This window comes from Cuculus canorus, chromosome Z (assembly GCF_017976375.1).
Source record: "Cuculus canorus isolate bCucCan1 chromosome Z, bCucCan1.pri, whole genome shotgun sequence".
Classification (NCBI taxonomy): Eukaryota; Metazoa; Chordata; class Aves; order Cuculiformes; family Cuculidae; genus Cuculus; species Cuculus canorus.
In genome coordinates, this window is record NC_071441.1 from 44,777,869 (window position 1) to 44,791,867 (window position 13,999).

At 45.1% G+C, this 13,999-nt stretch overlaps 1 protein-coding gene across 1 annotated transcript in view; it reads right to left on the reverse strand.

The window, feature by feature from the left end:
* The window catches only part of SLC49A3 (solute carrier family 49 member 3), a 25,442-nt gene continuing 11,443 nt past the window's right edge, over positions 1-13,999 (reverse strand). Inside the window, exons 4-10 of the mRNA XM_054054340.1 lie at positions 8,147-8,223; positions 7,901-8,038; positions 7,201-7,317; positions 5,739-5,891; positions 3,765-3,922; positions 2,945-3,057; positions 1-1,506 (exon numbers count right to left, since the gene is read on the reverse strand). Coding sequence (XP_053910315.1) covers positions 1,352-1,506; positions 2,945-3,057; positions 3,765-3,922; positions 5,739-5,891; positions 7,201-7,317; positions 7,901-8,038; positions 8,147-8,223 — 911 coding nt within the window. The 3' untranslated portion in view covers positions 1-1,351. The remainder of the gene's footprint in view (positions 1,507-2,944; positions 3,058-3,764; positions 3,923-5,738; positions 5,892-7,200; positions 7,318-7,900; positions 8,039-8,146; positions 8,224-13,999) is intronic.

Below are 13,999 nucleotides of genomic sequence, written 5' to 3' on the forward strand. Positions count from 1 at the left end.
ATCATCATTTCGAGCACAATTTAATGCATATCTGGCAAATACGGGGACCTTCAGTTTGTACTACGTAGCAGACTTGATGGACTCTTGTGTATATAAAATCCTTTTTTTAAAGTTTAATATAGAGAGAAAAGATTAAACTTTTCTTAAACCATCCTTTATTGAAAAACAAGCATTTGTAAATATATAAAATTATAAAGTACCAAGTGCTTCTTCCTTCCCATACAATAGGTCTCAGAACTGGCAACTAAATTTGGTGTTAATCTGTTAGGCATATTAGGTCCAGGGTGGCAGAACTGACCAGTGTTCTGCAAAAGACAGCTAGTCTCATTCCACCAACAGGTTCAAACTGATCTTGTTTCACCACAGAGTCAGACTTCCTTCCTGCTCTTTTTGGCAAACATGCTTTATTGTAAGAACAAGGCTGCAGCTGTAGGAACTAGGAGGCTCCTTAGAAGGATGCATGAAGCCATGTGTTTTACAAAGGGAGAGGTTTCCAGTTGCTAATGGGGAAGAGAATTCAGGCACTGAGAGAGCTGTTCTGTACATCGACCTGAACTTACTCCAGCAGGTTCCCTTTCTTGTGAAAAACTTAGATCACTAGAATTGCAGGTAAGGTGGAGAAACAACAGAAGCACAAGCAAATCAAGGTTATCCTCAATGTTTTGGCATCTGGCAGGGGACCAGAAGAGTGAGGAATGTTGCTTTATTTAGCTTCTGCTACTCACTGATATTTTCTTTTACAGATGGCACTCCAGGCAGGGTTTTTGTTTCCCTGTTTGTAGAAGAAGGCAAAGTGGCTCATTGTAAACAGACTTGTATTACAGATCACATACCTACATTTCCCTGCTGCTATGGAAAGACGCTCTAGCTCCTAGGGCCCTTTAGCCATGAGGCCAAAACTAGCTCCAACCTTAGAATGGAAGAGCTGTTTTGCTGTGCAAGAACCACAGAAAACAGAAGTTTTCCACTGATTTAGTGATAGGCACCGCTTTCACCCCTCTGAAAGCTTTATCCCCAATCCGAATATATGAAAATGAAAAAATGGCTGAAATATTATGCTCCTCTCCCTGCAACATTTCTTCAGCTGAATTAAGTCAGCTAAAAATCCCCGTTACCTGTATAGTTGTCCAGTTTCACTTTGAGCTTTCTAGCAGCACAGCCTCTCTTACAGCCCATACTCACAATTAAAGACAAGACTGAGGGAAGCACAGCAAAGATGCCCCAGTGAATCTGCTCTAGCCTTTGCTTGTTGTGCAACAGGACCTGGATATCCTAGTGTGCCAGCTGAGCATTTGCAGTCACGGTCTGAGTCCTTCTTTGCTGGGCCCTTGGCATCCCCATTTTGCCCTGGTTAGGCTTCAGGAACATCTGCTGTTGCTGTATCTTCTGCCTTGACCAAATCACCACTGTTTGTCTCAGCATGGATCCGTTTGTAGTTAGTGTGGAAGAAGACAACATAGAAACAAGCCATAGCACTGGAGAGGCCAGCCAGCACCATTACTGGAGCTGCAAAGAAGATAAGATACACTTTTAGATGGTGAATTTACAACTCTTTGTCGGTGCAGAAGTCTAGAGGTCAGCTTCCCAGCAACAGCACAGCCAAGGGCTACACCTGATGACAGCAGGAAGCCCACAGTGGGGCGACGCCAGTTTTGTAACAGCCGAACCTTGTTTCATGTATCGATGGCATAGGAAGAAAAAATCTGTCTGAAATGTGAAAGGTTTACAGGACTGTTGTCCTACATAACCCCACAGACTGGAGGTCTTAACACCAGTGCACACAGTGTGTTCATGGGACTGTGTGTTTCTGTGTATGTGTAAACATTCGTGTGTTGGAGGGTGGCACAAAACACCTGTGCTTCATAAGAGAATGGTTCCACACAAGTACTGCTTCCTGTTATATCATCCAATAGCAGTGTAGGAAAGGTTCACTAAGGATAAACTTTAATCAAAGAAAAATTTGTGTTGAAAGAGCCTTTTATGAATTTAAAAAAAAAAAAAAGTACATCTAAACATCTAAAGGGCTAAGCAACAAGGTCTGGAAGTAGTTATATTCTCATTCTAGTAGTGTCTCAAATAAACATACCTTTCTCTACAGATTTCCTTGCATATATCAGATCACAAAATGAGTAGGAATGGGTACCTAATCATGAGATCCAGCTGTGATTTGATGAGATGGAGCATTGTAGGCTTTCAGATGTGAAGCAGTTAAATTTCTTTTTGGGGCAGCTATTATAGAGCCTTGTCCCCAGCCAGCTAGTGGAATTTGTCCTGGATAGTTTCTGCTCAGAGAAGCAGGTTATAATTAAAAGGTGTTTGCCAGCCTTTGTGTTACCATGTGTCACCAGGACTTGGTGTCAGTATTACATAAGTATGAACCAGCTGAGAGATCAAGCTGAGGATTAAGCCTGCAGTGAAAACACATTTGTGCTCCTGTCCATCTCAGTTGCTGTCTCTTCTCCTGACCAGCTACGAACGGATGGGAAATGTGGAATAAACCAGCATGCTGTACCAGCATGTTACAAACCCAGGCAGCTGAGTGTGAAGAAGCAAGGGAAGTAGATTTTGGTCAATGTATTTGTAGTCTTGGCCTCCCACATCGCGAAGCAGCACAGGCTGTTCAAAGAGGACAGCGTCTTCCCCCAAAATAGCTGCTTTCTAGCTTGGTGAAGCTCAGATCTCTGCGGCATGGCAATAAGGGATATTTTAATCCAAAGCCAGTGGCAGCATTCATGGCACTCTATAAGTACTCCCATTTCAATCTTGCAGGCCTGGTTCAGCAGGAGCAGCAAGCAGTGTACCACCAGGTTGAGAAAGGTGGCTAAGAGATAGGCTACAATAGGAATCAGTCTTTCAGGCTCCCTCACACTGAGACTTGGAGGAGGGAGGAGGATGTGTGTGGTGCAACCAAGTGTGCAGCATCATTCCCCAAGGACATACTTACTTGTCCAGTCCAGGGCTCCATCCTGGTCAAGGGCACAGGTGGAGGATATATCCTCAGAAACACGCACAGTGAGGGCTTGTAGCAGAATCATTAAAATCACACCTTGAATCTGGCTGTGGGGAGAAGCCAACATGCAGTCATGGTGCCTGCCTGATTCATCAGTGCTGTAGACAATCCCATTTTCCACAATGGGAAGAAAGCAAGACCCTTTACTGAAGCAGGACCTGCCGCCTTCCTCTCATCCAGGAAGTTGGTTAACTGGCCCTGGCTCACAGGGCATCCAGGTCAGCCTTTCAGAACACCCTCAGACACAGGACCAGTGCGGCAGGACCACTATGTACTCTGACTGGAGATGCAGAGTTGCTGAACTACACCTGTCAAGGAGCAGAGGCTTAGTGACTTGACAAAGACATTCTAGCTGCTGCAGCTCCACTTGATACGTACACGGCTCCAGGCCACACGTATCACTGCTTAGGGCTTCAAGTCATTCCTGCTGCAGTTCAGTGCCAACCCTTGGCATGTAAATTGATCATGGGAAAGACTGTCACTGCCCCGTCTGATGTGACCAGCTGCCCAGTGATCGATGAGCCCCACCTCTCTCAGCAGAACACTGAGAATTAAGAAGTCCCTGTGTTGACATGGGAATGGGTGCCCCTCTCAGGCATACAGCCCTCATCTAGTTCAAAGCAGGACATGATTAAATCTTACTTCATGTCAAGCAAGGGAGACCTTCATCTACCTTCTGCCTTTTCTTACAACAATTCCATACACTCATGAGAGAGAAAGAGAGCTGTAAATTGAATTTAACCTGCCTGCTTACCTTGCAACAAAAATCAGGCCTGTAGATGTGCCCTCTCCCACAGGGTAGGAACACTCCACAGCGAGCTCCATGGCAATGGGGTACATGGCAAAACCAAAGAAACCAAAGAGTGAGCTACTGACAGCCAGCATGATGGCCTGATGTCTGAACCGAGAAGCCTGCAGGCAGAAAAGCAAAACCATAGCCTCAGTGTCAGCACTGCCGCATAGAAAGTCTCTGAACCCATAACCTGTACTTGCCCTACCTATTCCCTAAATCTTTCTTTTACCTCCAACCCTCTAGAATCAACAAATGTCTACATTAGGGAGATGTATCTGTTGAACTTAAGTAAGGGGAGAGAGGATCAGCAGAATTACTAGAAAAACACTGGTATGGTTATATTACTGTGACTTAACTTCGTGGTCAGTAACTTCCCAGAAGTGCACTCAGCATATCTACAGCACCAAGTGAAACACACACATTTCTCCCAATGCAACCAGTATTTCAGAAGTAGTGTTTGCATTGTGTTACATGAGAATTCACTAGGTTGCTGCAGCTCATTGATAGGGAAAACTATTTCTTATCATGTCAGATTCATGTTTGTAACATTGGGGTTTTACCGCAAAAAAAAAAAAAAAAAATTCCACAAACCAAACAAAAATCCACATGAAACATTCACAAACCCTGGACATTAGTGCCTCGAAGTCCTTGTACCTATCTGTGGAGGAAAGAGCATAGCCTGGTCCAGCTCATGCTAGTCAAGTCAAGGGCATAAATTCTGCAGTCACAGTGCTAGCACCTCCTTCCTTAACCATGTAATAAACTTCCACAGAGGAATACGAAGTGTCTGTTCTAGCATGGCTGCAAAAGTCTTAGCCTAGATAAACTAGTGAAGTCAAGGAAAACTATCTGGAATCTGAGTTCAAAGTATCAAGGCATCAAACAGATTTGAATGGGTTTTTCTCATTTTACCACTTTCTACTACCAGTTCATCTGTGTGGGATGAAGGGGACAGAGGAAAGGGGAGAAAGGAAAGGTTTTCTTGTTGCTCCCAACACAGCCTCTTGCCTACTCAGTGCTTTATCTGAGCCCAGGTATGCTGATTTGTAATCAGAGCATGCCCCCAACAAATGCCGTAGTGCTAAAGGGGGCAACGCAAAGTCTGCTTTAAGCACATTGTCCTACATTAGAAAGGGATTCCGCTTGTCTTTCTCTTCAAAGTGGAGCTAACATCACTGGAATCGTGGCCCAGGTGGAGGTGTGATCATGCTGTATGAAAAGTCTAGATTTTTCAACACACGGGAAAAATGCACAGCATGTCCTTTTGAGAAAGCAGAGACCTGCACCTGTCTGGTCTTCTGCACTTCTAGCAGTGCTGTGCGTCATGCTCAGCTTCACCCTGAGTGATGGCTCCCATTGGCAATGGCTATGCTTGAGTCCAGTACTTGCACTCCAGCCCTATGGGTGTAAAGACTCCAAGTTCTTCATTCCTTTCCTAGCTGGATTCAATAGACCCCATTTTCTGCATCTCCCTTTTCATGTCCTCCTCAAGGAACTATTGCCGAACTAGACACATAAGTAGGTCCTTCCTTCTAATCTGACATTCCTGGCAACCACTGTTAAAGGCAGGTGTCAGAAAAAACATGACATTCTTGTTCTTTTTTGTAAGACGGATATTTCACAGTTCTGTTTCTTTTTTTTTGAAAGAATGGTCTCAGGGCCAGTAAACAAGCATAGTGATCCAATGTAAGGATGTAAAACCATGCCAGTTTATTTATATCCTGAAGTAGTCTCTCTCAGGCTCCACAGTGACTCTGAAGTTCTCAGTAAAGGGCTTCTCTTTAAAACATTCCCAGCCCAGAAACATAATCTCAAAGCATAACACCTGGCTTAATAAATACTAGAATATCAGATGGCCTTGGTTTGAGTTGATGATATATCTGATGGCAACAGAACTAAGGTGCAAGATATGGTGCAATGCAAGGGAGAACTCACCACTGCAAACACAATGCTGGCAAGTGCACTCAGACAGAAACAAATCTTGGTCGATTCTATGAACTTCTTTGTCCGATCAACATACAAGCCTAGCAGGAAAGCACCCAAGAAGCCACACACTGTGAAGAGTGCACCATTCAGGCCAGCAAATTCCTGGAAAGTAGAAGAACAATTAACTGAGGAAACAGAGATGTTAGGCGAGAGTTTTTAATGTCACTGACCCATCTGCCTGGTACTCATGGGTCACTTACTGAGGCAGGAAAAGCTTCCCTGCCCTTTGCAGCAGCTGAGGCCTTCACAGAGCTTCAAGTAATAAATAACAGGGACAAGGTGCTGCTACCAGTGTGTGGGGACAGCAGGGTCGTCAGGGTCACCAAGAGTTTAATGAATGACAAGTCTCTGTATGGCTGGCAACAGAGGCTGGGTGCAGAGCAGCAGCAGTTCCCTGGCATTAAATGCTTCAGCATGGGCATGAGATTGCTTTTGGCTCCTCTGGAGGCAATCAAATCCTTTGTCTGCACTGCTGGTAACAGGTCCAACTGTCCTGGGACCTGCTCCAGCTTATAATCATGCTCCTGTTTTTCTTCCTTACCGAGACCATTAGTCACACACAGACAAACTCATCACAATGCACAGAAAGTAAGGCTGCAAAGTTTGAAAGGTTTCCCGTTAAAAGCCAATGGAGTGTGCAAACATAATCTGGCTATGGAGCATTGTGCCAGATATCAGACCTGGGATTTGAGAGGGAGTGGACAGAGACCAGACATCTAGGTGTGCATACATAACAGCTGGAGAGGTGCTTTAATAGGACCTCCATGGAGATACAAGCAGGGGGAATCAAGTGCTGCTGGCCCGAGCGGGAATGCAGGAACTGATGCAACTCCGTGCTCTTGCAGAGAGGGAGCAGGAGGCAACAGCTGTGCGCACACTGCTCAACTGTGAAAGTAGCAGCTGGACAGTGTCATGGAAAGGACTGGGAAACCACTGTCAGTACCTGTGACTTCCTCTGCTGCCCTGTCTTTATGTAAAACTGCGCCAAAAGGAAAAGGTGCTTGCATCAGCCTGCCTTCAGCTTCTCACTAGGGCCTGCCTGGGCCCCAGCTTGCTCTGGAAAAGGTGTCAGAAGGCTGCATCGAAGTCAGTGCTTAGAGCAGCTTAGGAAAAAAAAACACTACTCAAGTTTTCCTAGAATGTGTTTGCACAGTAAATTTTTTTCACCTGCAAATGGTAGCCTGGCCATAAGCAGTAATGAAAATGCAGATCATCCATTATACCAAGAGATTGACTGTGCTGTAGATTAATATACTGCTTAAACTATATTAGATAATGTGAGCAAATAAGATATGAGGCAGTAATGTATATTCAACTGTCTTCATTTTGCTCTGAGTTCCTTATCAGAGAAAATAATTTTGATTGCATCATAGATAATGTGGACAATGGGGGTGAAAAGAGCAATACTCACATTTGAATACCCCTTTTCACAAAGGATCTGTTCTAGAAGAGCTGAAAAGCAGGTGAACATCCCAATTCCTCCTCCAAAGCACACTGCCAGGATGATGTATGGCTTGTTTCTCAGGAGCTAGAGAAAGAAGTTAACATTTAAACAAGTTGAGGAGGAACCAAGGCCTGGCTGTGACAGCAGACTTGAGGGTCAGTGGCTCTGAGCCCTCAGCTGGAAATGTTGACAGGGCAACCTTGTGATGATTAGAAGAACTTGTTTCTCTCTTGTCAGTTCAGCCAGTGGGCAAGTTAAAATGGGAACCATGTATGGAGGAAGGATCTCTTCAGTGTCCAAATTCTACCTTTATTTTGCCATGTCTTACCTGTTACCACATCTGCTCAGAAGGCTCAGGTTGTGTGGTCCTCTTGGACGTGTCCATTAGATGTCCCCACCCATGCCCAATTCGGGTATTTGAGCTACCCGAATAGCAGCCAGCCAACAGCTGAATGGTCAGATAGCAACTCTCACAGCTTGGCTATGAGTAGCTTCCACTCCCTGAGAAAGGAAGAGATCCTGGTCTTCTTCAGGGGGCTTTCCACGCTGGCTTTGGTGGAATGAAGTTCAGAGTCTGCTTTGTCTGCAGATTCCCCAGCATATCCCTATCTGTCAGGGCTGCATCCCTCACTCCAGTAATGGTTTCTCTCTGTGTTACAGCACTTACCATCTTGAGTCCCACGACAAATGGCTGGGAAGTAGAGTTAGTGGCACTGGCTGAAGGAGGCATTGGAGGAACCTTCTCATGAATCCCCACAGTTGCTAGAGCACAGGCTATTACTGCTGGGACAGCATAAACACCCAGCTACACAATACAAAGGAAAGACATGTTACAATCCTTTCCAGCTCAACTGCCTCCAAAGAAATAAATCAGCTGGAGCCCAGCTAGCTGAATAAAGCAGTTTTCATTTACCATCAACGGGATGTGCTTTCCTTCAGGAAGCAGTGCAGGTGACAGCACATTTGCTATAAGAATACCCAAGGGATTTGCTGGAAGGAAATAAAACAGAGATACTTTTTTCGTGAAAGCAGTCAGAATCATGTGTCCACATCTACTGCCACTCAGCACCAATGCTGCAGTGCACGGTAATTAAGGGCAGCACAAAGCATATATAGGGGAAACTATGAGGGGAATATTTGGAGAAGTTGACTGTGTCGTCTTATGGTTGCCACATCTGTTCCTTCACTCCCATGAAGTTCATTCTATAAACCCATTTCACTACAGCCTCTTACACCTGTAAACTGGTTTTCATCTATGAATTACAGTGTCCTCATCCTCACAAGACTACCTCAGTAAATGCTAGGATGACATACAGCAACAGCAGCGTGTGAAGCAGCACTTTCGGGATGCAGCTTGGGAACATTCAAAATTGCAGGCCACAATTTTTGAGCTTTAAGGCAAACTCTGCAAACAATGAAACAAGTTGAGCTGATTTTCCTACTTGTGTGCAGGCATGCAGTTAGGGAAGCCAAAGCTAAGCTGGAATTGAGTCTGGTGAGAGATGCAAACGGCAACAAGAATGGCTTCTACAAGTACATTAGCAGCAAAGGGTAGGTTAGGGAAAATGTGGGCCTGCTGCTGGATGGGACAGGAGACTGTGACAAAAGACATGGAAAAAGCCAAGGTATTCAATGCCTTCTTCACCTTAGCATTCACTGGCAAGACCAGCCTTCTGCCCTGAGAGTCGACGTAAAGCCTGGAGCAAGGAAGATTCACCCTCAGTGGAGAATGACTAAGTTAGGGAACATTTAATAGACCAGACGTACACAAGTCAGTGGGACTGATGGGGGACACCAATGAGTGCTGAGGGAAAAGGCTGTTTCCACTGCAAGGCCATTCTTGGTTATCTTTAAAAGCCCATGGCAATTCCAAGAGGCTCCTGAGAACTGAAAGAGTATGAATGTAAATCCCATCTTCAAGAAGGACAATTCAGAGAACTCCAGGCCTTTCAGTCTCACTTTGATCTCTAGGAAGGTCACAAACAACTAATCCTGGACACCACTTCCGGGCACATGAAGGACAACAAGGTGAAGAGGAGTAGTCAACAAATGCTTAACCAACATACTAGCTTTGTACAGTGAGATGACTGGCTGAGTGGATGAGGAGTTGTTCTCTATCTCATCTTTACTAATGCTGCTGACACTGTCTGCCATAACATCCTCGCAGACAAGCTGATTAAGTACTTGCTAGATAAGTGGACAGTGAGACCAGTTGAAATCAGCTGAACAGTTGGCTCCAGAGAATTATCATCACTGGCATGAAGTCCATCTGGAGGTCAGTCACAACTGATGCATCCCAGAGGTTGATACTGGGGCTAATACAGTTTTACTTTATTAAAAATAGTGGACAATAGGGCAGAGTCTGAATGCAGCCAGTTTGCAGAAGATGTGACACTGGGACGAGTGGTTAATAGAAGAGATGGCTATGCTGCCATTCAGAAGAACCTCAAAGAGGGAAACTTTGTGAAGTTCAACAAGAGGAACTTGTTGACCTGTTGAGTTCCCCCTAGTATGAGGGAGGTTTGCACTTACTGGACCAGCAAAGAGCCAAAAGGATGACTTAGAGACTGGGACTTTGGTCATGTGAGCAGTGCCTGAGAGAGCTGGAACTTATCAGCCTGGAGAAGGTGCTGGAAAGTAGTTTTGTAGAGAAGGACATGGCATCCTGGTGGACTGCAAATTGATCATGAGCCAACAATACAACCTTGCAGAAAGATGTCCAAAAGCATGCTGGGCTGCATTAGGAATAGCATTGCCAGCAGATGGAAGGCAGCGATCCTTTCCTTCTACTCAGTCCTAGTGAGAAACATCTGTAATGTTAAGTCCTGTGCTGGGCTCCTCAAAGGAGTGAGGAGTCAATGGTTACACTGTTAAACAGTTACACAGTTAATGGAGCAAGTCCAGTCAGAGGCCAAAGATATGATCAAGGGACCAGAGCATCTCTCATATGTAAAGAGGCTGGGAAAGCTGGGACTGTTCGGTCTGGACAAAAGAACCTTGATCAGAGATTGTAAGGAAGAGGGGACCAGACTTCTCTCAGTGGTGCCCCATGGTAGGATGAAATGCAATGGGCACAAACTGTAACACAGGAAACTCTGTACTAATGTAAACTTTTTTACTCTGATGGTGGTTGAACCCTGAAACAAGTTGCTTAGACAAGTTGCAACATCTCTATCCTTGGTGACAGGCAAAACCTGACAAGATCCAGTCCTTAGCAACCTGCTTTAGCCAACCTTGCTTGAGTAAGGGGTTGGACAAGACAATCCCAAGAGGTGCCTTCCAACCTCATGTATTCTGTGATTTTGCTGAGGCACCATTAATAGTGCTGCAGCACAGAACTGTAGCATTTATGCTCTGTATTTAGGAACGTGCTAGCTTGTGATCCTGGTGAAATGTTACCTGCTTCTAAGTACATGGACACAACTAAACAACAGTTTCCAAGAGGATTAAAGCTTCTCCATTGGGCTAAAATGCATCTAGGCATTGTAGGGGACTGTGTGAAAAATACTGGCAGGTGTTTCCACAAACTATCAGCATGCTGAAGCAATTCCAGAAGGTATGGGTGAGGGGAGGAAATGTGTGAGCATTGGGCTAATTTTGAAAAGACTAAGTGAGACTATCTGAGTAGTTCATAGAATGTTTGGAGTTGGAAGGCACCCACAAGGATCATCAAGTCCAACTCCTGGCCCTGCACAGGACAACTCCAATATTCAAACTGTGTATCTGAGGGTGTTGTCAAAATGCTTCTTGAATAGAATCAGGCCTAGTGCTATGACTGCTTCCCGGGGGAGCCTGTTCCAGTGCTCCACTACTCTCTGGATGAAGAAACTTTGCCTAATATCCAACCTAAACCTCCCCTGGCATATCTCCCTTCCACTCCCTCAGGTCCTGTGGCTGGTTGCCACAGAGAAGAAATCAGAGGCTGGTTCTTCCTCCCCTTGTGAGGAAGCAGTAAACTGTAGTGGTATAATAGACTTGCTAGGCAAAGAGCTTTCTTTTGCAAAACAGAGTGGTTGGCAAGAGGAAGGAAGCGGCAATGGACAACTGCACCTAATAAAACAAATAGATTGGTTAGTGGTAGTGGTCTCATATTCATATCAACTAAGAGACACCTGAGGTGAGACAGAGGCTAACAGCCTGGCATTGCTTCACTTAAGAGTAAAAGCACCCCCAAAACCCCCTACTGAGCTCCTCACCTCGAAAGCATGGTGAACTGTTGAGTCCGAGCTTCTGATGACACACGTGGCTTTGCCAACAGCCAGTCAACACATATTAATTGACTTAGTCCCACCTTGACAAGAGGCATCAGAAAGTTTTCAAAAGGTATAAAATTGATACCTTAGAACACTTTCTTTGGGGAAGAAAAAAGGACCGCCTCACCTGGTGTATGGGTCAACAGGCCTGGACCTCTGGACCTCTGTTCCTCTACCAAGAAAAAATGTCTTGGTAAGAATTGTGCGCCTCTGTGTGTCATCTGTCAGATGTTTCCCCAGGAAACAACTAGTAACTCCAGTTTTTCATGTTACCTGTAACATGCACATACACTTATGCTAATTGTTAACCAGTTATAAGTGTTTAAGTGCCAACACAGCAAGTGAATTTATCAAGGCAATCCTGAATTTGTTTTAATCTGTCATTTGAATTAAATTATTTACTGCCTCCAGCATTGCAAAATTGTCTCTCCGACAGGCATTGCTGCAAGCGGCTGCCCAGTTTGGGCTGTGAACTACATTTATTAACCTTGTATATACCAGTCTCTAAGAAGCCTCTCACAGGTAACCAGATTCTGACTTGTGGCAAAAAAACATGCGTAAGCACACACACATAACCCTTTAGTCATAAACCACCTACCTTGTGACTCAACAAGAGGGTCTCCTTAGCCACCTGTCAGAATTTCACCTGTTTAACGTGACAACTGTGATGAGGTTTCCCCTCAGTCTCCTGTTCTCCAGGCTGAACAGACCAAGCGACTTTAGTGGCTCCTCATACAGCTTCCCCTCTAAATTCCTCACCACATTTGCAGCCCGCCTCTGGACACTCTCCAGGAGCTTTATATCCTTTTTATACTCTGGCACCCAAAACTGCACACAATACTCAAGGTGGGGCTGCACCTGTATGGAGTAGAGTGGGACAATCACCTCCCTTGATCAGCAAACAGTGCTGTGCTTGATGTACCCCAGGGCACGGTTAGCCCTCTTGGCTGCCAGGGCACACCGGCTCATGTTTAACTTGCTCGCAACCAGAATCCCTAGATAGATCTCTTTCCACAGAGCTGTTCTCTAGCCTCTTGCTCCCCAGTCTGTACGTACATCTGAGGTTGCCGTGACACAGGTGCAAAATCTAGCATTTGCCCTTGTTAAACTTCATGCAGCTGGTGATTGCCCAGCTCTCCAATTTGTCCATATGCCTCTGCAGGGCCTCTCTGTCCTCAAGAGTGTCAACAGCTTTCCCTCCAATTACAATGTTTCAGCCACCTTCTTTTCTCGGGAAGAGAAATTATATGAGCCTAGACTAAGAACAGAAAGGAGATCACTGGAATTAATCAGCTGTACGTTACAGTCCAGGAGTCTTGGCGGATTAGCTTGCAGTACTCTGCAATGAGGCTATGCATTTTGTGGACACTTGATGGCGATGCACTAAAATTCTGCAGAGTGCAGAAAACGACATGTTGACAGACCACGGTAAATGAAGAATTCTATGGATGACGCAGAGGCCACTTCACCACTGCACTCAGCCTTTCTTCTCCTGGAACAGGAGAATTTCTCATGGTCTTCACAGGGGTTCAGTTCTTGGCACTGCACTGCTTCTCTCAGTAAGTCTTTACAGGTGACGGGGATGACCAAGAAATGGTAAATACTCAAGAGCACAGCTGGGTCATACAGATTTCAGCTGCTCAGCAGGATCCTAGTTGTAGGTCCATCTGTGCCTGCACAAAGGCACAGGGAAGCCTACACAGAGACACTATCAGGAGCTGTGGGGCTTCCAACAGGAGGCTGTAGGGCCAGTTTCTGTGATACCAACAGTACTGCAATGCCAAGTGCTGCCCTGGCATTAACAAAGGAAATGGGTATTGATAAATTGGAGCAAATGAGAGAAAAAGATAATGTGAGCAAGGTGTGGATATGGAGGCACATGGGAAAAGGCAAATGGAAATGTGCCTGTAAAGTGGCTGGGTTGGAGCCATTCAGTCTTTCTAGACAAAGGAAAAAAGAGGTGACTGTCCATAACCACCTGAAAAACAGGTGCAACAAGACTAGGGCATACGGAGCACCCAGAGGAGAGGTGATGTGTAGGCATTTGCGAGTGAGGTAATTCACCACTGGAGTAAATGACTGCAGTTGTGGCAGATGCTCTTTAAAGGTAATATTTAAACTTTCTTGAAATGAAATCCTGATTTTGTACAGCAGATGGTGATGGGTGTAAAAAAAACAATAATAATGGAAGACTTCTACACAGCAATATGCAGGTGTTACAGCCAATAATCATCACAGCCCATTCAGTCCAGACATTGACATCTCAATGTGCCACAGACTGAACAACATCACGTCTTGGGTTTCCACTGTTCCTTGCTCTTCAGTTATTTTCTTTCCCATAGTTAGATCCATCTGCCATGTAATGACCAAGGGCACTAAGTAAAAGAAATATTCTTTGGCTGGTCTGGCTAGTCTCTCACTTAAAAAGAGGAAGCTGTCTGCAGGCTGGGGTTCTTCAGGGCAGTAAAGGATTGAGGGCCCAATTGCTCCTGGTAGTTACCTGTATGACACCA